The sequence below is a fragment of the Ambystoma mexicanum genome, chromosome 5q, assembly GCF_040938575.1.
Source record: "Ambystoma mexicanum isolate Mex_15411 chromosome 5q, UKY_AmexF1_1, whole genome shotgun sequence".
NCBI classification, from domain to species: domain Eukaryota; kingdom Metazoa; phylum Chordata; class Amphibia; order Caudata; family Ambystomatidae; genus Ambystoma; species Ambystoma mexicanum.
Window position 1 is genome coordinate 1,056,987,618 of NC_090933.1, and position 26,329 is coordinate 1,057,013,946.

Genomic DNA, 26,329 nt, shown 5'->3' on the forward strand with positions numbered 1-26,329 from the left:
TTGGGCGGTGATTAAAAAACAATATATATTTTTTCTAATGGGCTATGTTCTAGTCCGCATCCCCCCCTATTTATGCCAGAGTTCTTCGGTCTTCTCCCAGTGATATGGAGATAAAGGACAGGATATAGGAGTTAGAACACTTTTTTCATAGTCTTAAATCTTAGTCCCTTTTGATCCTTATATGGCATCCTCCGTCACCCTTGTAAGTGGATAGTGCCCAACAATTAACACTCCTTCATGCGTCCTGGTTCGGGGAGTTTCGCTGGGCTAGGGTGAGGTAGCGCTTGCACCCTGAACTTCTTCACTTATGTTTTTACAAAAAAACTATCGGGGCAAAATCTCCATATGGATGGATAACCAATTTGTATCGATGCATGGTGACGTTGGCCCATCATTACTATGGTGAGTAACATTTACTGCTCTAATTCTAGTTTAGCAATTACATGTATGCTTTGTTTTTACTTCTTGAAGTGCTATACTCTGTCATGTATGATGAGCCATTACAACACTGGAAGGAACATTATTTTCTTTTTCTTCTTTAGTTGGCAGAAGATTGCAGACTACCTGTTGGCTAGCATTGTGCCCACGGATGCTCTTAAAACAATAATTGATTTTAAGGAAGTGTGGAGAGGGAAGATTCAGATATATGAGAGAAAGGTAACACAGTTTGTGATGTTATTTTTTGTTCCTTCTTTGGTAAGTATGTCAAATCCCTCAATATCGTCACTTTTCCCCCAGATGGGGAGCCTTCCGATGGATCCAGGCAGGTGAGGCCGATACTTCCCCTGATGGTGGTACTCGGTGAGAGGATCTCATGGAAGGGGACCCCTTCTGTGGGAGAGGTGAGGACCATCGAGGGAGAACATGGCATGTTCACCACCACCCTCTCCGTCACCTCTTTCTTCTGCTAATTACCTTATACATTGCAGCCATGTTTATCAGGCAGATGATACTGTGATGACAAAGAGTGAGGCAAGAGCGAGTATGGATGAATCCAAAAGTACTGACACGAGGAAGAGCAGGATGACGAGCCCTATGCAGAAGCAATTGACTCTCTAGCTTCAAATAGCGAGTATCTTTCTATCTGCCATAAAAACTGACAAAAGGACTCTCCTCGATGCCGGTCCTGCCACAGAGGAGCATCGCCCCGGGAGAGAAGCCGTGCAGAGAGGACGGGTTGCTGACCTGAACACCTGGAGTAGGAAGGTCGGAGACCGAGAAGGCAGAGAAGAGCCAAGACTTGCCTGAAGGCTGCGCGAGTCCAACGTCCGGTGTCAGGAAGGCAGCCGTTAGAGTGGTCCAAGCGAGACCCGACGTGCGGGGAGAAACCAGCGAAAGCCGAGAGAAGACTGCTGCAGCCCAGGGGAAGACGGAGAAGCTTACCAGTATTGCTGAGGGCCTGAACCCTTGCGAACCAAGTTAAAAGGTATGCAAAGGGGACCCAGGAAGGCATTGGGAGGCCCCAGAGGCTGTGGCTGGGAGGAAGTGTAATCTTCCTCGTCCCAGTGAGACCGAAAAGAGAGACCAATTGAGGACACATTTGGTGAGCGAACACCCCAAAGAAACTCGAAGAGAGGCCTGGCAGGTAAGTGAACCAGACCTAATTAAGAGACACTATAAAGCTGTGAAGAGAAGACCAGGGGAAGAGCAGGAGATCCTTTGGCACAGGTTATGAGAAGACCAGAAGAAGGAAGATATATCTTTTGGCAGAAAGTTGGACAATATTGATGTGATTTGAAAGAGAGCCTGAGAAAGGCTTGGCAAAGGCAGAGACCTTCCCAATCTTGGTTTGGAACTTAATCGCCTGACAAGGTCTGGGGAAGAGCGAGACTTCCCCATCTTTGTGCTACAATACGGAAAAGTCTAGTGAAGGATGGGGGAAGAAGGATATTACCCCATCATTTATGAACTGGCTGTAAACATCCCAAAGGAGCGAGTCCTCCTATTGTATTCAGTGTATAGGCTATTTAATAGATTTCTTTTGAAGTGTAAGAGACGGAAATAGGTTTGGGACATAGGACAGTGGATTATTTTTTTGACGGAAATTCTTACGCTATCCTTAGTTTTGTTTGAGGCAGGGAAACCCCTCTTAGGCATAGGGAAAGGTAGGGTTCTTATTTTCTATTAAATACATTTGTGCCAACAAGCATGCCACCTTTTTTGTCCTGCGTCTAATTCCGCACCCTTCCCTATAGTCAAATCCCACCGCATGTGGTGCAAGTTTCATAAATCTTGCACTAGTCCATATAGTCTCTAGGATCATCTGAAGTGCAGAATTCACTGTTTAAACCGCTCACCCCCCACCCCCTAATTATTTTGAAAAGTGTACAGTGGCCTATGGACATCAATGTGGTTCTTGTTGTTCTGGGCATACAGTTATGTGATGTGCTTTTCCAGCATTTTAATCAGACATCCGTTGTCCTTGATTGAACAGACTAGAGCACGTGCCTTTGGGCCAGAATACATGTTATCCTTGCGCTAGCCATTCTTCTCTTATAGGCTGCTTTGGTCCAGGGTATGTGAGGGGTAGAAATGCCCTAAACTGGACCACCAAGCCGCACTTGGCCCCAGTATCTGTCCCGACAAGAACAGCCTCTGAATGTGACCCTCTAGTGCTGGGAAATGCTGTTCAGCGTCATGGTACCAGTGACATTCTAGAATTTAATTTTGGAGCCCAGGCTGTTCAAGATACATCTGCTGCTGTACTCAAGATCCACCTGGCCGATCTGACAATTTCATCTTTAGAAAGTAGAAGAGAAGGCCAATGAGTTGTGGTTACCTCTTAGAAATGAGTGGGTGAGTCTAAGAGAATGCTGGCGTCGGATCTCTTCTTCCTCCATATTTTGTCCACCATTGCCTTTTGAATGCCAGGACTCACTTATTGATTCCCAGTGGGTATGCACCTGTTAGGCCATGCTACAAAGCACAGCTGCAATCCTCCCTCTTCTTACCTAATGCTCAATCACTTGTTCTGTCCCATCACAGGGTAAATATTGTGTTAAAATGGCTGACCTATTATGGTGAATAGGAAAGACATTGAAGTCTACCCAATCAAGGTAGGTAGCAGAGCTGTCGGCTTGAATTTGAGGGGGGGGGGCGTTTAGGGTGGTCTAGGGCTACATACAATGACTCCACACAGAAAAACACCAATAATTCCAGTTAAACTGGTAAGTACAAAGATATCCAATAATTTAGCAGGCCTTTAAAATACACAACCTCTAGGCAAATATGGTCACACACTTACTATGAAACATATATACATTCACCCTTAGGAGAAGAGAGAACGCGTTTGATCAATAACCAATGTAAAAAAGGTAAGTATTCGGATGAAACACTTTAGAGCAATTCCCTAGCACTTAGTAAGGCCAGACCTAAAATGGTTTGGGTCCTTGTGCCCTGAAGTAATAATTTCCAAAGTTATACTTTTCAGGTAGTTTTAGTGTGTGATTGGGTGATGCCAGTGGATAACTCGGTTCCAAAAAGATAAGGAAAGTCCAGGTAAGTAGCTTTCTCAATCCCACTACATTAGGATGGGCCTTGGAGAAGATCCTTGTCCAGATTACCACTGAACAAAGTCAGGAATGAGAGAGGGACAAGACTGTATGCCCATGTAACCCTATGTAGAACGGGCGGGGGGATAAATTGGTATGTTAACTTATCCCCTAGCTCTGATTTCTGCAGAAACCATTACTGATGATCCGGATTCCGCTGGGGACACATTATTTTGTGCTTGGTCCGATCGAGGAAGGCCTAGGCTTCACAGAACCCTGCATCTTTGGACATTGTCTATTCCAACAGCTTTAAAAGGAGTTTAGATATTCCTATAGGAGTTTAGATATTCCTATTTTTAACTTTCACCCAATAAATGAATTGGAATTAGAAAAAAATCATTGAACAGATTAAACCATCACAGGGCAGTGGAGATGTCTGTGCTTCAATAATAATTAAGACTTGCGCTCCGTCTATAATTAAAGCAGTTTGCACATTTTTAATGCCTCACTTAAAGAGGGGATAGTCCCAATGGAATTAAAGCAAACTATGGTTACCCCAATTAAGAAACCTGGGCTGCCAAGCGATAATCCATTGAATTTTCGTCCTATTTCGTAAACTCCTTTCCTTCTAAATATATTGGATCGGGTGGCTTATAATCAAATTGCTGAACATCTGAACCAGTTTCCCATCTTGCACTCACATCAGTCGGGCGTCAGAAAATTATTCGGTACTGAGACTTCGCTCTTAGAGCTTAGGTCCAGGCTACTAACACAGATGGATAAGGGCAGGCTTTCTTTGATTATTTCTTTGGATCAATCCGCAGACTTTGATTTAATAGAACATTATATATTAAATACAAGGCTTTAGGAAGTCTCTAATTTTTCAGACCAGGCCTTATCTTGGATTGCTTTCTTTTTAGAACATAGACATAGTAGTCTGTGTTCGAATATAGCGGAAGCAACCCCATTTTCAGTACTTTATGGAGTACCACAAGGGGATAGTACTTTGCCATGTATTTATAATCTTTTCATGCCACCTTTCTTCTATATGTTACAGCAGGAGGGTGTTGTCTTTTCAAATTACGCTGATGACACCCAATGTGTAGTTCCCATAACACGTTGTCATGAACAGGACGAGCTAGAAGTCAACCGAGTCTTTAGTTTGTTTGAGACATGGATGCTGGATAATTATCTTGCACTAAATAGGAGTAAGACAGAGCTAATGATCGTCGTCAGCCCATATGCTCTGAAGGTTCTAAGTCACTCCTATAGCCCTTTCAAGCTGGGGGATGATATGATAAGTCCACTCCCTAAAACTAAAATATTGGGTGTTACTCTTTCTCAATATGAAGGCGCATGTGACCTCGGTGGTGTTCTCCTCAGTCTACAGGACACTCATATCATAGATAAGTGCAGAAACCATTGTGAGAGCGATGATAGGGGCCAAGTTGGACTACTGCTGTAGTCTTCTGCTGGGCACCGGTAAACGGGTTCTACAGAGACAAGTGGTAGTGGGACTTTCAAGGCGCAAACATGTTTTGGAAGCTAGGAAAGCGCTTCATTGGCTTCCAGTGGAATCGAGAATTAATTTCAGAACACTGGGTATAACCTTCAAGTACAGAATGCAATTGATGCCTCCATATCTTCAGTGCTACATTAAAGATAAAGTAAACACCAGATCCTTAAGGTCTGGATCTCAAAATCTTCTGGAGCAAACTAGATCAAGAACCTCCAAGGCTGAGAATTGTGTTTTTGCTCTTAAACACCCAGCCTGTGGAACCAATTACCAGATCATCTGTGTAATCGCAAACTTCTTGCAACTTTTAAGAAAGAGCTAAAAACCTTTCTTTTAAACTGAAAGTAGCTCTAGCAGGTTCTGCCAGAGTAGGTATACTCCTTTCTCGGCTAGTCCTCCCATTAGGTTTAATAGCTCTCTAGAAGAGTCCAAGCTGTTTTGTTAGGCAGTCATGTCTTTGTGTGGTGTCCTCTTTCTGTTTGCGCCTTCATGCCTGCGGGTCTACAGTGCGCTTTATAAATACCATGTAATGTAATATAAGGTGCAGAGGTCACTTTTGGACGCAGATTTAGTTTGTCATGGTGCTTGAATCACGGTTCCAGGCATCTTCCAGCTGAGCACCCTTGAGAAGAAAAAACTTCGGAGGAGCAGGCAATCTCAGGACAACTCCAGGGAGAAAAGAAAACGGATTGCAACAGGAGTCACCATGGTCCGGCAGCAGCAACAAGAGTCAGTCAGTAGACGAACAAAGGCCCCTGATTCAAGAAAGCTGAAAATGCAGGAGCAGGCATCTTGTAGTACAGGCTGAAGATGTTCCAAGGATTATGATGCACCCGGAAAGGCTATGTCTGCAGAGAGGTAGTCCAGGATAGAGCTGGATAGTCCACTGGTTGGTCCAGGACCACTTCCAATGGTTCAGAAAACATGCATCCACAAGCTGGAGTCGAACTGTTTGTTCCTACTGGTCCAGCTTCACCGGGACTTGACTGGAGTGGGTGCTGGTCAGCGGCAGGAGGATTTGGCAGCAGACTGCAGTACTTCATAGGGGTCTTGGCTCCAACGATGATCTATGGAATGACTTCAAGAGTCCTCCCTTTATCCAATATGTGTACTGGAAGTTGGCCCAGGTCCACCAATGGTAAGGATATGCAACATTCAAACTGGAAGTGGGTATCCAATCATGGATAGCCACTGGCCACATCTGCCCAGTAACGGACATTCAGGACCTGGATGTGCACTGGGACCAGATAGTCCAGCACAAACACAAAGCACCCCTTAGCCAGCGAAAGGGATATTCCTTGTAAGATAATTCTGGCCCTGAGAGGGCAGGAAGAGAAAGCCAAATAACAATATGGCCAAAGGACACACGTCTTGTTGCATGGCCATTTTAGAATGCTGTTGGGGAGAATTATCATAAATGTGCTAATTCCTCTCTACCTTAGAGACTCCCAGCAACTTTGCTGGATTTTGAGGACTTAAATTATTTTAACCTGGAGAGAGTGAGACCCTTTTTTCCAAACTCTCATGTATTTCTAATGTGAAATCTGAAAGACTTCCCTGTGTCAATGCACTGAAGGTGCTGTCTGTCACAATGTAAAATGATGATGCCTATGGAGTCTGTTGGACTCCAAAACCAAAAGAAACTGTGTTCAAATCAAAGAAAAATACATGAGACAGTGGGGAAAAAGGTCTCTCTCTCCAGGATAAAAATTAAAAGTCCTAAAGTCCAGCAAAAGAGCTTGGGGTCTCGAAGGTTGAAGGGAATGAACACCTTTCTGAGAATTCTCCCTAACACACTCTTAGTTGCCATTTGTGGTAATTGCAAATCTGGACGAGTAAAAAGTTAAACACGGTAGGAGAATATCGGCTGCTGCACGTCCTTCCTCTGGACACGTTGTGTTTGTAACCCAAAAGTTACAAAAGAAAGATATAAGGATACAAAAGATCCTAACCACTCTTCATTTTAGGGTGATGCGAGGAGTTGTAAAAAAATCTATGTAATCCATAGGGAAAGACAGTCTCTCAGCACTGAGTGTCTTATGGACTGCTCAGCCTCTCCATAAGAGTCAAAAGAAAGGGTGCCCCATAAAACCTATGGAAGGAAAGCAGCAAAAAGGAAATCTTTGCCAATATAATGGCACAGCGAAAGACCATCATGTACACAACCCATTCACTGTCCATTTATTTTCAACCACACCACTGGTTAAAAACCCCTATTGTTGACTCATCGTTTATTTTTCTCTCTCAAGGGCGGGCTCCTCAGTTTGGGTCAAACCATCGGTGCCCATTGGTTTCAGTGAGTGGGACCACTTGTATAGTACACATTGCTTTAATAATTTGCTTCTTGGCAAAGGAAATCACTTAATAGACTCAAAATATTAGCAATGATTTGCCTCCCGCTTCTCGAAATTCAAAAGCATAGAAAACAAATTAGTTTTAAAAGTGAACGTGTGCACCTGCCACTCAGGTGCCCCTTGTGATTTTGTTTATTTGTTTAAAAAATGTTTTAAGCATTCATATATAGATTACCCTCCTCGTTCATTTGATTCCTCATCGGGGACAGAAATACTGCCTATTCCCCTATGCCTTTTGGGAGGTGGGTTGGCACTTTAAAGCGTGGACAGGAGCACCAGTTTAAGGCCTCACATAGTGTATACTATAGTTGAAGCATGTACTGGGTCTAATTGTCTTCTTCCCTTTTTAATAGACCATGGCATACATATATTCTTTTTTTCCCTTCTGCAGGTCCTAAAAGGGAAAGAATGCAACTGAGTTCCCTTTTGGGGTATCTTGCTATAAACTGAGCATACTTCCCAGTTGTCTTACTACAACCGCTTCCACATACTAGTAGTCCTTACTCCGTAATGCCTTGTTTTTATTATGATTGCATATGGTTCTAGAGGGCAACTTCAAAACAGTTGAGTCCACTTGTGTGTTACCCCTCAGACCCCAAGTGCAAAGTACTTGGCCATGGGGGTCTGGACAGCGCCCCTTCTTTCTGTTTATTAGCTTGTTACCCGGCTTTTATACTGTACCAGTCACCGTACCAATCTTTAGAGCACCACAGATTTTCCGGACTGTGGTGTAGTGTGCCTCCACCCAGGGTGGACCAGACCCTGGTCTGTGGCGGTAAGGCAAGGTTTAGGGTTAGTATAAGAGACACGGGAATGAATAGAAACGGACCGACACATTAAAGATACAACAGTGGTGGTTGAAGGGTAGGGGGCATGCTTGTGGTAGCAGAGCTGCATGTATAATCATTGGTGGTGAATCAAGCAAATGTATATCACAAACAATTGAAGTATACTAGATCCCACACCAACTCTCCAGCCATAATTTCCCCACACAAGCGCCAATCTCCCAGGCCACACAAACCCCTCCCAATTACCCTGTCCCCAGACCCCGTCTTCCAGAAATCACACTCTAAATCAGTGACATGACCTCTCACCAACCAGTCCCACTAGCCTTAATACCACTGACACCAACACCTATAGCACCACTAAAAGGAGCATTACTAAATGTAAGATCTCTAGGTGCACACGCTACAAATGTGCATGACCTCATTCTAGAATACCAATTATATTTCCTAGCAGTGACCGAAACATGGCTCTACCCAGCCTCCGGTCCTAGCCTCTCACTAGCCATCCCATCAGACTACACTATCCTCAGGGCAGACGGACACGAGGCCACCGGAGGAGGTGTAGTCATCATTTTTAAAACCGCCTTACAATTTAGAGAATGCAAAACGGAATCCTTATCAGGATACAAACTCCTTTCCCTCAAACTAACTACTGGCCCCAAAACCACCATTAACTTCCTAATAGTGTATAGAGCCCCCAGTTCAGCGAACCACCCTGACCCAGACCTTCCATTACTACACCCCACTCCTCAAACACAAAACAAAATATATTATATTAGGAGACATTAATCTGGGTTTTAACGATGCTTCGGAAAATAAAGCAACTGCCCTACACAATGCCTTCCTAGAAATTCAATTTACCCAATTGGTTAACGCTCCTACCTACTCTAAAGGCAGAACGGTAGATTGGGTCCTATCTCTGAATACTACAACCACCCTGGAAGACATCCTAGAACTATGCTGGACCGATCACTCCCTGTTAGGGAGAATTCTCTGTTTAGGCTGAATTTCCTAACCTAGTGAGTCCCCCAGCAGCGTTGCTGGATTTTTGGAGTTTATTTTATTCTCCTCCCAAGAGTGAGACTCTTTTACCTTCACTCTTGGACATGATTTGAGTGTATTCCTTTGACTCTAGATGTGTTTAATGGGCTATGGGGTCTTTTACTCCATAGGGCTTCATGTGTTTTTCTGATGTGTTACACAGCACCCTCAGTGCAGTAACACAGGGGGTGTCATAGTGACCCCCCAGTATAGACTCCATACCCTGGGACTGACTACTGTCTCCAAGGGCATGTAAAGTCACCATTTTCTTTTTATTTATTTATTTGTTTTTAGTCAAAAATAAAAGACCTTACAAATAATTTGTGATTCTTTCAGACAATACAAAACTGTTAAGATCAGACAACATAAGATATTAATATGTGAACACAATCAATGTAACATGATGAACATAAAATATCAATCCATAAATAAAAATTTGTACAAAAGTACATTGGATTTAAACACTATCAAATCTCAGCATTCACTAGCTCTATAAAATTGAAATGCATTTTCGTTCTTTCTCAATAATATTTACAAAATGTGTTGTTTTTAATAGCGAAGTGTCCGGTGATCCCCACATACATTTAATCCAAATCCACTCTCTAGCTAGAATCGTATTAGCTTGCACAAAAGAATTCATAAGAATGCATCGTACATTTTCAAAATGACAGCAATATAAGAACAGATGTTTTAAGGTCTCCAGCGCTTGATTACAAAAACGACATACCTCATTGGTGTGAGCCAATGTATCTTTATACCAATGTTTCGTTCGAGATCGAGTATGAATTAAATCTAGCCTAAATCGCATAAACGTGCGACGAACATTAGAACAGGGGCAAAGTGTTAAGTAAGACATGCGCGGTCTCTGCTTATGCATACATTTACAATATTCCGCACATGAAGGGTAGATTTCCATTTTCGTACAGGTATCGCCCCAATCCTGTTGCAATAACTTTTTCTTGATTTTCCCTTGAAATAGTTCCAAATCTTCCATTGGGAAATTGATCTTTTCCAATAATTAACATGCGTTTTTTAAATTGCACCATAGAGGGAGGGTTGTTATCTGATAGCATTTTGTTTAACCCAATGTATAGCGAGTTTCTAATAGGAAATAACATTTTTGAGAAATTAGTTAACATACGCCAATTGTATCTGGAAGAGAGGGAGTTAAGCCCCAACTTGTGTTTTATCACAACATTAGGCAGTGATAAAGGTTAAGCCTAATACATCTTTCCAAATCTGCCCTTGGAGTTGGTCCAGTAGTGGCCCTAAATCATGTAAGGTAAGTTCAACTCTTTATAGTAAAATGGCTTCAACTTTTTTCGAATAAAATTCCAAAAGCGGCAATAGAGAGAATTTGCAAATTTTCTTTAGAAGAATTTTCATTTGATATTTTAGTGGAGAGATTTTCACTATCAATTGTTCTTTCATGAATTTATAAGAGGTGTTCTTAGAGAGAATCAGTCTTAAGTACGGTAAAGTGGGGCTGATTGTAATAGAAGAAACACCAATTTTCCATACAAACCTGCGTATTTTTTTCTTATTAGAGAAAATAATAATGTTAGATTTTTGAGGATTGACCACCAAATTATTAGAATTACAGTATTGCATGAAACAATCAAGTTTAGCTTGAAGACCTGACTGAGTCCGATCAAAAAATAAAATGTTGTCAGCGTACACTAACCAAGACAAGGAAAAGGCTCCAATACGAATTGCAAACAACTTCTTAGTATTCCATAGGTCTTCTATATCTAGTAAGTAAAGATTGAAGAGTATCACAGCTAAATTACAGCCTTGTTTGACTCCTGTAAAAGATGGAATAGCTTGGGTTAGTGAGCCTTCCCTGTTGATTCTAACTTTGAAATTAGTTCTACAGTGCAACATTTGAATAAGAGTAATGAGGTATTGGAGGAATTTTGCTTTCCTCAATTTTTCCCATAATTTGCTCCTTATTACCCCGTCAAACGCAGCTTTCAAATCTAGGGAGGCAATAAAAACGGGACCATGAGATGGGCATGTGGCATGTGCTATAATATGAGCCAGCAAACACGCTTTAAGGGGGGGTTCCCATCCCTTTCCGAAATCCCACTTGCGAAGGGCACATTGAATCATTGTTGCGTGCAAATATTTCAAGCTCTTTTGATTAGGGAAGCAAATATTTTCGCTGCGACATCAATGATCGCTATAGGCCGATAGTTATTTGGATCTTCAATTGAACCTTTTTTGTTTAAGGGGATGATAATTGAAGTAAGCCAAGACTCCGGTATCCTTTTAGATTTGAATATCTCTTGGAAAACAGTACAAAAAATAGAGGCCCAGAATAAAGGATCGTCCTTTATTAAACAAGGAGGGAGTCCATCAGGACCTGCGCATTTAGAGCTTTTTAATTTCTGAATAGCCTCAAGTATGTCATTCTTTCGCCAAGGACAAACATTAGGAATAAGATGGCAATCAGGTGGGGTATCGAACACGCTAAAGTTTTCTGGGAGTGCATATTTGGCGAGAAAGAAAGAAGTCCAGGTTGCACTATCAATGCCAGAGACAAACTCGCGCGAAGGCTCTTTATCTAGAGATCTTATTGTGTTCCATATAGCTTTAGTCTTGAGTTTACAAAGTAGAGTTACTATTTTTTGATTTTGAAATAGTTTGTTTGCGTCGTGAATCTCCTTTACTGCTTTTTTATATGAAAATGGAACCTTTTTTTTTAGAGCTATATACTCGGCATTTGAGCACCACAAGAACTTCTTTAGCATCCGTATATCAGCTTTTTTCTTTCTTTTTAGAACAGCTATCTTAGCACAGAAGTCATCTGTTATATTCACAATAGAGGTGCTCAGACTTACGAAAAACACCTTTCGCTAAATGTGTGGCAATCATTTCACAATTCCATTTTAATATTACAGAATTATACATGCCATTTTGTGCTTTATCTTTCCAGAGGTCTCTATTGACAATGAATGTGAAATCTCTGCATGTAGCGGGAGACCAGTTGATCGAGACACCTGGTCTATGGCTTTGAATTAATGCTAATTGGGCTACTGGAGGACATAAAGTAAAATAGTTCCGAATTGAGGTGGTGTTCATTACATGATCTCCCAAATCGGTCCTAAGAGTATTTATTTTAGTCATAGAACGGGAAAGTCCATTTGAGGCAAATATGTGATCGATCCATGAACTTGCATTACCCCTTTTCCAGGTGACATTGCAATGAGTGTCTGAGTGGTCAATTAAATGTATATTCCAGGTTTTAAGGAACTTATACCAAATCTTTCCTTTTAAACCAGAAGCTTGGTGATTGTGTGAATTGGGGCTCTTGAAAATGCCATAATATCCCATATGGGAATTAAAGTCTCCTCCAATAAGGATTTCTGCATGTGGAGCTTTGCAGAGCGCAAGGTTGAGGGCGTCACCTAAGATATCAACCGCTTTTTCAATTTGGAGTTGAGTGGGATTCCAGTAAAGGGAGACCCACAATAGATTTTCGTTTGTTTTAACCATGAAGGAAATGTCCAACATGATGAACATATACGATTTATATGTGTTATTAATAGTGAAATTTAAACGGGTGGCAATCAATATCGCAATGCCACCTGTAGGTCTCCCTTTCAGCCCTTTTTTAGCATGTTGGGAGTAGGTCTTATAGCCATCAAATTGAATGTCTTTCGTGGCCATAGACTCCTGAACAAGTAAAATGTCGGGTAAGATTTTATGTTCTACCATACTTCTCCATTTCAATAGATTCAGTAGCCCACAACAATTCCACTACACTATGGTAAGGTCATGACTTTATGAGGAAGCTGTGGATGTACTTCTATTAACAGCAGACTTCATGAGAGGCTCTAGCCATTTAAGCCCATTTAGGGCATTAGTCAAGGCAGAGAGTTGTTCCGCCATATTTTTATTCAATGAATTATCTATAGATGGGGAAACTGTAGAGTCGCTGTTCGATTTCGGAGCAGGTAGTTGGTATTCCAAAAAGTCCATGGCAACTTTTATTTGTGGGAAACCAACCATAGCCATTCCAAGGATCAAAAGATCACTTTGATGATCCCACATCAGCTTAGCAATTATGAGGGATGACACTTTAGACAGCATTCTATTGTTGTTCATGTTGGGCAATCTAATCCACTCTGTCATTTGTAACCAAATTTCTAAGTGAAGGAATTTTCTATAGAGCGTTCATAAGGAACGATCTATTAATGCGAGCTGTCCCATTGATTTTGACGTCACTGATCCATCCAATGGTGTTTTTCATTTCCGAAGGGATGTTCTGGAATTGCTGGATGGTTTGGTTCTCTTCTACATCATTAGGGCACTCTTGTTGGAGAACCTCTTCAGCGCTCTTTCATTTCTTCGTGCAAGTCTCCCTCAGCATGGTAATTCGTTTTTACAGGTTCAGCGCACTTTCATTTCTTCGGGCAAGTCTCCCCCAGCATAGTAGTTCATTTTTACCGGTTCAGCCCTTGTTTGACTATCTTGAACTTGTTGTAAGATTACTTCTGGAAAGATGTTTTTAGCACTAACAGATACTGTAGGGTCAGATATATATTGACTGAGTTCCTTCGGCTGCAGAAAGTTTTCAATCAATTGACCTTGTTTAATGTGGATATCTATGCAAGAGCCTTCTTCTTTAGGGATCGATTCTAATAAATGGCAATTTTTTTCTAACACTTCTTTGCTATGCATAGTTTTTGGGAGTTTTTCTTCTCCAATCGCAGTAAACAGTCTCTCCATAACTGTCCTCTTTACTTTTGAGTGTTATATTTCTAGTAAACCCATCCAATTTTTTTTGAGGAAATGTCAGTGAAAAACTAAGTTAAATGGGGTTGAACCATCAACTCAGACTGCACCTTGGATTCAATTTCCTTATGAGTTGTTCCTTTCATATCGACCATTTCCACATTGGAACGTTGCACGAGCTGCTTCTGTCTTTTTTTTTTTTAGTAACCCGTTGATTCGGAGCACTTTCATGATTAGGTGATGGTTTCAATTGTAGGGCATTTTTGCTCTCCTCGTTTAGCTCATTTAAGTTTAATTTCTGTTCAGGAGAGCTCACCAACATTGCACCTAGATTAGTGCTTATGGGTTCTATATTTCCACAAGAGAGTTCTTTAGACAGATCATGCATTTTTTTCTCATCCTTAAGGGAAATTCCTTTATTTTTGTGACGTCTTTTTAAGGCTTTTAGGTGATTTTTCTTGGATCTTCGTGACAAATGATAGAACTTTGATTGAGATTCAGCACTTTCTTGGTGCTCTTCCTTGGTCTTAGCGTTATCCATTAAATCAATCAAAATCGTAGGACTGTCCGGTGCGAATTCTGCCAAGTCTTTACTATCATGTGACGTTTAATCCTCTTTTAGCATGTCAAGAATATTATTTTTGGAGTTCATCTGGACCAAGATGTTCTCGACTTGTATCAGCCTATCGTGTTGCAATTTCGCCACTTCCAGATGATCAATTTTAGCAGATTCCAACAATGACTCCGCGTCCTTCTTTTTCTCCTTTTTCAACCTTACACTGCAATAAGTGTGCAAAAGTCACTGGTACACCATTTAGTAGCAGTTGTTCATCAGCGGTTTGTGTTCCCGTGTGTTGTTTTTTTCAACCTGCGGGACATTACATGACATGTCAATTTTGATTTTTGCAGCGTCCTTCACTTTGCAGTTCATATGATATCCCTGCCACGCTTCTTGCGCCAAGATGTAACCTTCAATTCTGGTGATGTGTGAAGTATTTTTTATCATTTCCCTATGTAGCTCTTGCAATAAAAGATGCGAGTATTCATGGCCGCGATCCAGCAGGTTTAGAATTTTCATGAAAATAGGTAGATCGTCGATTTTTTGTTCCAAACATTCCTCCTCAATGCTTTCTTGAGTCTGTGGCATAATGGGCACGTTGGAAAGGTTAAACACAGGGACTGAAGTATTGTTCTGCTCAAAGAGTGGGCTTTGTGTGAGTAGGTTAGACACAGATCTCCATCCGCATGCCTTGAGTAGACACTGGAGTAGAGAGACCGAGTGACAAACGCACGCTTTTATCTAAGTCCGACATAATTACAGGTGCGAGCATAGAAATGTCTGAAATCGGTAAATATCTATTGTCATGAATATCGGCAATTATGTTTTGAATATTGCGAGTGTGTTCCTCTGTATCAAAAGGATCATTTGTTATGTTGTTGTTTGCTTTTTTTTAACGAGCAAACTTCATCAGTCCCAACGGGCACAATTTGTTTTTCAGACATAATGTCAACTTCATCAAGGGGTTTCAACGCATCATCATGATTTGACATAGATAGAAACGATTGTTTACCATTAAGCGAGGTTACAGGGCTAAATTTTTTCTTTTTATTTACATTTTTTGGGGAATCGGTTGAGGGGAGGGTTTTAGAAGAGCACTCCCTCGTCTTTTTCCCATTTCTTAAAGCCAAATCCATAACGCAGCAGTAGTTGGCTTAAAGAACTCTAAAAGTTCTTGAAATTCTAAATAACACAGAGCAAGTGTTATTCTCCACGTGGCTTAAAGAGGAAGAAAAATCAGTTTCTTACCCTGAAAATCACAACTAAACAATACAATAAGCCAGTCCCCGCAAGCCGCACCGCGCACAGCAAACAGCCAACAGTACTTATCCTGTACTTGGCGGTGCGCTGTTGGGTAAGAATATAAAGACCAGGAAGAGGCGTTACCCACACACAAGGCGGGGTTTCACTGCAGAAATGCTGCCTAAACGAAAAACAAAAATAGTGAATTTACTTACAGCTAAATGCTATGTAATGATAAAGACATGTAACAGCACTATGAAGAGCACACGTTATATTAGATAGACCTGTGTTAACGATGACTTAGGCACATTGATAAGGAGGCAGGCACACTGATACGGTTAAAGCAGACACTATTAAAGGCCTGGCATGTGCGAGCGTGTATGTCCACGTTTACTTCACAAACCATAGTACGGCACTGCGGATGTTAATACGAAAACAATCACCTTCTTCCTGCAGGCAAAGATTTGGTGTTGCATCCTCAGACTTCCTCCATGCAAAATTCTGTTGGGCTTGATACGAGCACAGCGGTCACAGCCACAGCCAACAGTACTTATCCTGTACTTGGCGGTGCGCGCAGGGTGCGCTGTTGGGTAAGAATATAAAGACCAGGAAGAGGCGTTACCCACACAGAAGGCGGGGTTTCACTGCGGAAATGCTGCCTGCTCTTAAATGCGTCTCTGTCCCCCGTCCTAAAATAAGCCACCATTGACTTTACTAGTCTTGAATTCTGAACAGAACCAGTACAAACCATCATATTGTGGACGTACTGGCTGGAGCAATTCAATTGCCCCGGGGTCTGTTAGTCGAGGGGCCACGTCTACGCCCCCCCTGATCGAGTTTTGGCTGGTGGCAGTGGATACTACTTTTTATATTCAACCGCAAATATTTCTCTATGGGATTTTCCCATTGTTCGAGGCTACTATCTTTATTTATTTAATTCCGATAGCCTCGAACATACCGCCGGTTTATTTATTATTAATTCTCCGGTTGGTATTTTTTGCCGGAACTCGGTTCTAAAATGGCGTTTGTGTTCTCTTCTGTTACTCCAACCCAAGTCGAGCCCTTTGTTCCACTTTTTGGCAGGCTTCTCCACTGAAGCCCTCCAAAGTGGTGCCACTCTGTCTGGGGTACTTAGGAGGGGTGGAGGGGGATTTAGGCACCCTGGACTGAGTTGCCTAGGCAACTCAAGTCGCACTCCGTCCTGATTGGCCCAAGTGATGAGCTGGCCAGCTCACCACTTAGCATGTTTGAGTGACAGCTAGGCTGAGTGAATGGGGGTTTTCTGCATAAAAGCAGGGCTTTGGGGACTGGAACTTCGGAAGTCGCCACAGGACCTAAGAATCTGACGAGGGAGAAGCTGAGCCGACCTGCTACGATGACACCACCGGTGGAGCCCTGCTGAACCGTCTCACCACTTTTCCCAACGACAGAGGAGATCTCCCGCCGGAGAGTCTTCTTCCTTTGACCGTCTTTTCGCCTTCCCGACGCATCTCGTGGCCGCCTTGTCTGTGCCAAGCACCCTGGCAACCAGAATACCACGTTTTACCACGACCGCGAAATAAAGGGTAATACCTTTAACTGGAAAACTCCGCGGCTGGTTTCTTCCCTGGCAGTGCAACGACCTTCACCTTTCCTCCAAGTCGAGATCTTCTCTTCCTCTGGACGACGCCGAGACTTGCACCCGCTGCCAGGAACAACTGCCACCGCTGGAGGATGCTTCCCACTTAAGGTACCATGTTCCGCCTGGCTTCCCTTGCCACCGACTGTACGGGGTAGATTTAGCCCCCGGCTTTCGAACCTGGGTTAGCCTGGGACACCCTGGCTAAACTTTTCTGAGCCTCTCTAAACTCTTTTCGAACTCTCTGCAAGACTTTCAAAGCCTAGTGTAACTGTGTGATCTTGGGCGCATTTGTGCTCTGCTCTCTCTAAGAGAGGGCCCAGCCTATGGACTTTGGCTCACAAGTGACTTTTGCTCTTCTGCCTTGCTAAAAGTGTTCCTAAATCTTAGAGTGGTGTATCTTCACATATTCTGTCTTTTTCCCTCCCTTCTTCATGAACTTATTGGAGTGCCATCTATAGTTAAGCGCTCACCTCTGTCTGGAAATAAGTGGTGTTAACTAAGAGTTGTCTGATAAGGAATACGGGTTGTATATATTATAATAGTAACTGCGTTTAGAGTGTTTTACAATAAGAGTGCTGGAGTGTTTCAAACAGTGTGTTTTTAAATAAATAATGATATACTTTGATACCAAAGCTCTAGTCAGTGTTTGCTTGTGCTATTGTGTCTGAGTGCCTATTGTGTATACTTTGCATACTGCCTAACTCTTCTTGAGGGAAGTCTGACTGCTCAGCCACAGCTACCAGGTAAATCTGGGTGGTACAGACTGCTACCAAGTGGGATTACTGCTAACACCTGTAGTCCTAAATCTTTTGCAGTGTTCCCAAAGGGAACTGCACAGGTTTCTGCCTAACACTCTCTAATTCTGTTTAATATAATCTTGACCAACGACCCAGCCCCTACACCCACCCCACCCACCCATCCCTATTATGGTTAGAAACACACGCAAACTTACTCTGGAAATCCTTACACCCATCCTCAACAAATTACTTAATGCACAACCCACCATTGGCATCACCCCAGACAGCATTTCTCTGCATTACCATAATTGCCTGAGCACTGCTATTGATGAAGCAGCCCAGTGCAGATCCACACTGCTCAGACTCAAACGCAGCAACCCGTGGTACAATGAGGAACTCGTTGAATTCGGAAGGAAAAAAAGAGCCCTAGAACGCCTTAACAGAAACAAAAAACTCTAGCAAAACCAAGAAAGAACTTCTGGCCACCTCCAAAATCTATAAACGCGCCGTGATCACCCACAAAGCAAGTTTTTTGAACTTCCGCATTTCCAATGCCGCCTCCAATAGTAAAGAATTGTTCACAATCATTAGAGAATTAGAATCACCTATCACACCCCTAGCTCAGTGATAGCGAGTAAAGCCTGTTGTACTTCCATTCAAGATGCTCTAGCCTCCAAACTAAACACACTTCAAAATAAAATTGCGCTCCAAAGAAAGGCTCTAGCACACACTGCTGAGCTCACCCCTACGCCACAGACCGATGCTTCAGAAACTATACCCCAATTTAATTTCAACGCAGTAACCCAAACTCAGGTACTGAACACTATATAGGTGCTCTCCAACCCTCCAACTGTAAAGGCAACAAATTCTCTGCTAAACGAGTCAAAGATTGTGCCCCCATCCTAACGCCTACCATCACTAACTTTATCAACGCATCCTTCAGCACGAACTCTATCCCAGCTAATATCAAAGAAGCTTGGGTCATTCCCCTTCTATAAAAACCCTCCCTTGACCCCACTATCCCCACTAACCACAGACCCATCACAACAGTCCCTTTCTTGCTCAAAGTCATAGACAAAATAGCGTATACACAAGTTCAATCCCATCTGAAAAATAATCACCTACTAGGAGACAGGCAATCTGGCTCCCGCCCCAGGCACAGCACTGAGACAGCCCTATTGGACTTAAAAAACCAGATGGATGCCATTAGAGAATCAGGAAACCTATGAATATTACTATTGCTTGACCCATCGGCAGCGTTTGACCTAGTGGACCACAATAAACTCTGCTTTACACTAGCTAACAACTTCCACTTCTCTAAAGAAGCTACATCTTGGATCAAATCATTCCTCTGAGTGAACCTCGAGAGTAGCGATTGGTGACGAAGCAGCTGACCCCATTGCTGTCCCTCTGGGCGTCCCGCAAGGCTTGTCTTTCCCCAACCCTTTACAACGCCTACACTAAACTTCTATTTACGGCCCTAGATTCTATGGGAGTTATATACACCAATTTCACGGATAACGCACAAATACTCATTCCCATCACAGGAAACCTAGAACAGGATACCATCCTTGTCAACAATATCTACACCCTCATCCAGAACTCGATGGCAACCAATGGCCTCTGCCTCAATGGATACAAAACAGAGATTCTCATTGTAGGTGCCCCCGCCCATCTAAATAAGTTACCCCCAGAGTACACCTCTATTGTCATAGACAGTACACCAATCAAAATATCATACCAAGACAAAACTCCTAGGTGTATGACACCAAGACAAAACTCCAGGCGTCCTCCCTTTTGTCCCCACAACTGAGGCTCAGGAACACTGGGTCTGCACTGCTGTAGCAAGACAGAATCCAGCTGGACCAATGTTTCGACTTGGGGTGCTTACCTCATTGTCTTAGCTTTGCTTTTCTCATTTGGGAATTGCAGTTGCTTACTTTTAGAGTTGATTCCAACTCTTTTCACAGGCTTATCAGCTTGTTAACCTACAAGCGATTTTCTAACTAACTCTCTAACTTTGTGTAAACATTGATTCTATGAAGTGCCTCAGCTCCATAAACTGTTTCAAATTGACTTTGGCTGTCCTGGTTCCCTGAAGACTCTTCTAGCCCATTGACTTTGATATTGTTCGTCCCCGATAGGTGGTAACTTGTTTTAGACTGTTACTGCTGGGAAAGACTTGTCTAGAGTTCATTGGAAGATTTAGTTGTCCTCACATTTACTGAGAACCTGTTTAACCTTTTTCCTTCCTTTAAATATTTCCTTTCTGCAACCTCAGAATCTGTAAAGTATAACTAGTGTGATATATAAATGCCATTACTGTCCTTGTGACTGAAGTCACCTCACGGTGTAAGAATTGTGCAAGACTCATATCCGAAGATTATCCACTAACTTGTTCTGATTCTGAAAAGTGATTTTAAAGTATATGTACATTGTAACATGAATTGCCTTTTTAAAGACTGCTTATTTAAAAATTGATGTTCATTAAATAAATCTATTTATTGCTGAAACCTTGAGTGTAAGTGTTACTTGGCTACTTGTATTTACGGATTTCATTTGTACAGCTCACATTTACCTCTCTTGAGATACGCCTGACTGCTCGGTCACACTACCGACTTGTTTAGTACAGACCTATGCCAAAAGGTGGGTTACCTAATACCAAGCATATAAGTGTTGGTTATTCTCACACAGTGTGACTGCACCAATTCCTAACTAACAGTGCTAATCACAAGAAACTGTGAAAGCATGCCACCCACTTTTCAACTCTGCTGTGCGTGCCCCCTTCCCTGAGGCAGCTGGGAACTGGTGTCCCGTGCCGGTCTCAGCCTCCCATTGCTCCACACCACTCCGGTGGGCTCTTGTGCCCCATTTCCTGACAACCGTTTTGCTGATTAAAGGTTTCTGGTATTTTAGAGCATACCATGTAGGCCATAGTGTGTAGAGCTGTAGGGAGTTCCCGACGGGATTTCCTCCCAAAGGGGGATTCTCTCCCAGTGAGGTCCCACTTAACTCGACCACTACGGAGGGTGTTGTGGAACAGGTCCACCTCTCTAGCCTCACAGGGGGGAGGGGCCAGGGCTCCCACTTGGGGAGAAGAGGTGAATTCCCTCCTACATCAAATCACTCTACGGGAAGGCCTTCTCTATTTCATCATACAGAGGGATTCTGCGAAGATCTTTTCCTCCGCAGTCTGTATTGACACCATAAATACAAATGGAGCATAGCACAGGGGCAATGCTCTGGTATCGGAAGCAAGACCATGCAGAGCAACAGAGGTTCAGATCTGTGCTTAGAAATCAAACTCTGGTATGGTATTAAGTATGTTATAAAAAAACAATTAAATAAAAAAATACAATTAAAGTTGCAGAGGGAATGAGTCTGACTATTAGCACAAATCCGTATCCTGTGCATGAGACAAAAGGAAAATAAACGTCTAATGTGATGGTTCAATCACAGCTGAGACCTCAGACGTGGATGGGTGCAGATTGAAGCCATTCTCCAGATAAAGAAATGGGCATCTCAATAGAAACAAATGTCAGCCTCTGATCACTCCCTAGAAATAAGGGGTGAGGTTGTTTTCTCAAGCTAGAACGCGGCTCAAACATGTTATGTTAAAGTATTTGTAACGTGCACCTGGTACCCATAGGCTAATGGGCGCAGACTCACAAATAAAAAACTTACAAAAAAAAGACAAGGAACACCTAGGGCTACAACAGAACGTAGATCAATTGTTTTATCCAAAGAGCAGCGTCTTCAGAACCTTCTTAAAATGTTCTGTTGAGGCCAATGTTCTAAGGGTGGGCGACGGAGCATTCCATGTGGTGGGGGCTGCTACTTCAAACATGCCCTGTCTGGCTCTATTGGAATTACTGTGGGGGACTCTGAGGGTGTTGGTATTATCAGATCTTAGAATCCTCACGTTGTCTTTTAAAACAATGGCTTCCTTCAGATACACCGGCATTTTACCCATGATGCATTTGTGGGTAATAATGATTCATCTACTTGGTGAGAGCCCGAGATGGGTAAGACACATTGCGTGTCATCTGCGTAGTTCGCAAATATGATCCTCCCTCCTCTTCCAGCATGTAGAAGAAGGGGGTCATAAAGATGTTGTACAAACAAGGTGACACGCATGCGCACTGAGGAACTCCATACAATAAAAGCATCGGATCAGCTTCTGCTGATTCACTTGCCACTCTAATCTGTGTACCGTTTAAGAATGATGATATCCATTGGATCGCCTCCTCGGGAGGGGGGGGAGAGGGGAAGAGCGTTCTCTCTTAACCTGGTGGACAAAATAGAATGATCCATCAGATCAAAAGCAGCGGAAAGATCTAGGATCATCAAGAGCGATCTTGCCTTTATCCAACTCTTGAATTAGATGAGACTTAAGAGCAAGAACTGTCTCAATGCCATGGTTGGCCCGAAAACCTGATTGATATTTATGCAGGATTTCATTTTGTTCCAAAAATACAGAGATTTGATTAAATGCAACGCGATCCAGAATCTTCAAAAGGAACGCAGTGTTCGTGATTGGTCTGTAATTGGAAGATGTTAAAAGGCACAAATTCAGCTTTTTCAAAGGGGGTGTGATCCACGCATTTATTAGATTGTCAGGCACTAGATTAGTCTGAAAAGAAGCATTCACAAACTTTGTAAGTGCCGGGATGAGGATGGGTAGACATTCCTTTATTATGATAGAGGAGCCGGGGTCTCCTTTACAACTTGTGCTTTTAAGTTGAGTAATAGTCTTTACTAATTCCTCCTCAGAAATTGCAGTAAACTTGAATATGGGTGGATCTTTATCCTTAGCCATCCCGCCATAAGTCTTTACTTGCTGGCCTAATGTGTTCAAGTCAAGTTTTTTTGTCTCAATTGTTTCTTTGATTTTTTCGAATTTGAGTGACAAAGCTGATTGAATATCAGTACACCAATCTTTGTTTTTAACAATCAGAGTTTGGATAGGTCCAGGCGTATGTGATTGCTCTTTGCTACTTTGAAGAGCTCCTTACAGTTGGATTTCATATTGGTGATCCTCACATTGTCTCCTTTTTGCTATTATAACCGCTTTTTTAAAATCGGCAGCAGAGGTTTTATAGGCTTCTAAGTTCTTGGGTGATTTATCCTTTCGCCATAGATGATAGTTTGTTTTTCTTAAATTTCATATCTGAGATATCTTTGGAAAACCAGTTGTTTATGTGCTCTATTGTTTTCAATTTGGATTTGGAAGGGGCCAGCTTTTCTGTGATAGTCTGTTGAGAATTTGTCATTATGGCTGACCTGTCTCTAGGGTTAGCAAGAGATCCTATCTCTGTGATAAGGGCCTGTGCCCAAGGACCTAGGGCATCTTTATTCAGATGTTTTTGGTTACTGCTGGTTACATAAAGTTTCGGGTGAAAGGGTTTTTTATTAAAAGCTTCCAGATGGGAGTGAAAGCAGATGCTAAAGTGATTTTACCCCGGGCAGGGCTGCACATCCACCTGACTCAACTGTACATTAAGGAAGGCAACCCAATCTAGGGTATGTCCCTTAATGTGAGTGGCCACTCTTAACATGATGGAGAAAGCCTAGGGCATCAAGCGTGTTTTCCATAGTCTTGGCGGTAGAGTCTGATTCACTGCCTAACCAGAGATTAAAATCTCCTAACAGAACCAATTTAGTTTTTGGTTTCAACAAAGAAAGAAGCAGACTATTGAGGAGGATGGGAAAAGAAGGGTCATTTGAGGGGGCCCTATAAAGGACATTCAAAGTCCACGTATGGGAGAAGCCTCCAAATAGGCTAAAGAGTCTACATTAAAGGAAAGATATTGTGCATCACCAATGATGTTGGGAGTGGATTTGTTTGTACTTGTTTTTCTCTTCTTTTATTACACGTTGATTTTATATATAAACATCATGTTTAAGTGTTTAGTGGGATTAGTCCGTATGTGATTTGTAAATGATTTATACGTGAGTAAATTAAAGTAAGGAGTATGTACAAGTTAGTATTGTAGAAGTATGTGGGAAAGCAGAGAGATGGTTGCAATGTGCTATATAGAATGGCTAGGACCAACCTGGGTGCTTCTGAGTCGCAAAATCACAGGTCCCTCCTTTCCTGTCAAGTTTTGAGGTTTTATTTAACCAACTGCCAATTCCTCTGCTTTCTACACTGAGTTTCTGAAGAGGGTCGACAGCATTGGTGAGCCAACAGTCAAAGGTAGATATGCACGTCAATGGACAACAGGTGAAAAACATGAGCTATGATGGTTTCTGAAACATCAGATAGGGCCTTTTTCTTCATGCTCTTGAAGGATTGCACATCAGTGGGAGGAAGTTGCACATCATTGATGTTGAAAGTGCTGGGGCCATAAGGACGTGAATGAGATCGAGATTTGGTCGCTCAAAGGCATAGGAAGCATGCCTGAAAGATCCCATCACTGGAGAACTGCTGTTGCTTGTTAGAAATTTTCATTTTGATTGTGCGTTAACTGTTATTCCAATACTATTTGCCAGCATGTTGGGTTTCTTTATTTTAATGTGTTTAATTGTATTTTAATTGTGAACTTGCTGTTATCTTTTATTTTTTTTTAGTTTGGATCTGACATCAAGTTTCCAGAATTCTGCTTAAGGAGCTCCTTCAAGAACAATTTTAGCACACTACAGGAACATGGATGCTTGTTTGCCAAGGGAGCTAAACACTCCAAGAAGTTGAATAAACTTCCAGAGGTAAGGAGTTGTTGCTTGCACTTTACCTGCAGGGATTTATCATTTGCTAGCCATTAACAGGACAGTGCAATGGGGTCAGAGCTCTAGGATTCTTTTGTGTGTGTTAACCTTAACAAATTGGAATTGTAACACACCTAGGCATGGTGCAGCTGGGAGTGAGACCTTTATTCAAAACCTGTTCTTATTCACTCCTTTTGCATGTCTTAATAAGGGAAAAGGACCTATGCCACCATGCTATATTTAAGATGCAGTAGCTTCTACCTTTGTCCTTGTACAATACATGTTGGAGCAGAAAACCTTTTTTGGGATTCATTTTGCCAACTGGTTTCCTAATTTGTCAACAAGACGTTTTCCGAAGTCTCTCTGAAGATTACAACTAATTAAATATTGTACATTTGTGATGTCCTGCCCTAAATTGACCACTACCTGGCCTGGGGTACTTGCAAAGTACCACATTATGGCCATGGGAGCATTTTCTCAGCGAGACAGTGTATCTGTTTTCTAATCAGTGGCTACTTTTTTTCTTTTTAAGGCTGAACCACGGGATAGCAATTTTACCATATTGGTACCCACTTATTACCTGGAGCGGAACAAAGTGACTACTTGGTTAGCCCTTCTTGTTGTGCTTTCATTGCCATTTCTTTCAGCCATTTTGCTAGTTATGCCTATGAAATGACTGACTCGAAGCTGTCTCCTTTTTTTTTTTAATTGGGATTTTGTTTAGACAGTATGTGGATTTGCCATACACATCAATCAACATTCTTATGTTCTCCAGCATGGGGTCTGGCATAGATTCACATGCTCATGAATATTCCCCGTCGTCAGGCTGGGAATCCTCGGTAAAGAAGAAATCGGTATCAGTTTCGTTTCTGATCTGTCTTTCTTAGTAGTAACCAATCACTGATCTCTGGGTCATACTGCCCACAGCCAATGACTGCCCTCTACCTAAGCCCCTCCCCTGGCAGCCATCCTCAGATTTTTACCGCACGTTCAAGTGTTGGGAGTCCTCGTGTTTAGCTCTCGAACTTTTACTGCGTTTTCATGTTTTTTCAGGAGATTTTTCTCATTTTTCGGTTAATCGAGCCTCAAGCTCCACCGTTTCTGCTTCCGATAACGGGACCCGTTTCAGAATTCTTCTACGCCCCTCAAGGGTGAAGTTTTCGTCGGGTTAAGCTTCTTGGAGGCTTTCAGAAGATCTGTGGCCTACCTCAACGGACATGGCCCAGGACAAGGGAAGCTCGACGCCCGGATCCAAGCTGTTCAGTAGCTGCCCAGGATGCGGATTGCAAAATGTTTTCAAGGAGGACGAGCATTCGAGATGTCTCTACTGCCTTCATGAGGACAAGACGCACGTGGAGAAGGACTGTGCGTTCTGCAAGAACCTGTCGGAACGGACCAAGCAAGATCATCGTTCCTCGCCGCCTGGCTGGAGAAGGGCACAGCAGGTGAGAAGGCGAAGAAAAAGTCTGAGCAGTCTTCTGAGTCCTGTGAGGGTGCCCCGGTGACGGGGGCCCAACAGAAGGCCAAGCATCGTG

The 26,329-nt window shown here is 42.5% G+C and overlaps 1 protein-coding gene across 2 annotated transcripts in view; it reads left to right on the forward strand.

Moving 5' to 3' along the window:
• MTBP (MDM2 binding protein) overlaps window positions 1-26,329 on the forward strand; it is a 701,292-nt gene that overhangs the window by 130,089 nt on the left and 544,874 nt on the right. For both annotated transcript variants that reach the window (XM_069621563.1, XM_069621564.1), the window contains exons 7-8: window positions 543-657; window positions 24,660-24,794. In XM_069621563.1, coding sequence (XP_069477664.1) covers window positions 543-657; window positions 24,660-24,794 — 250 coding nt within the window. The remainder of the gene's footprint in view (window positions 1-542; window positions 658-24,659; window positions 24,795-26,329) is intronic.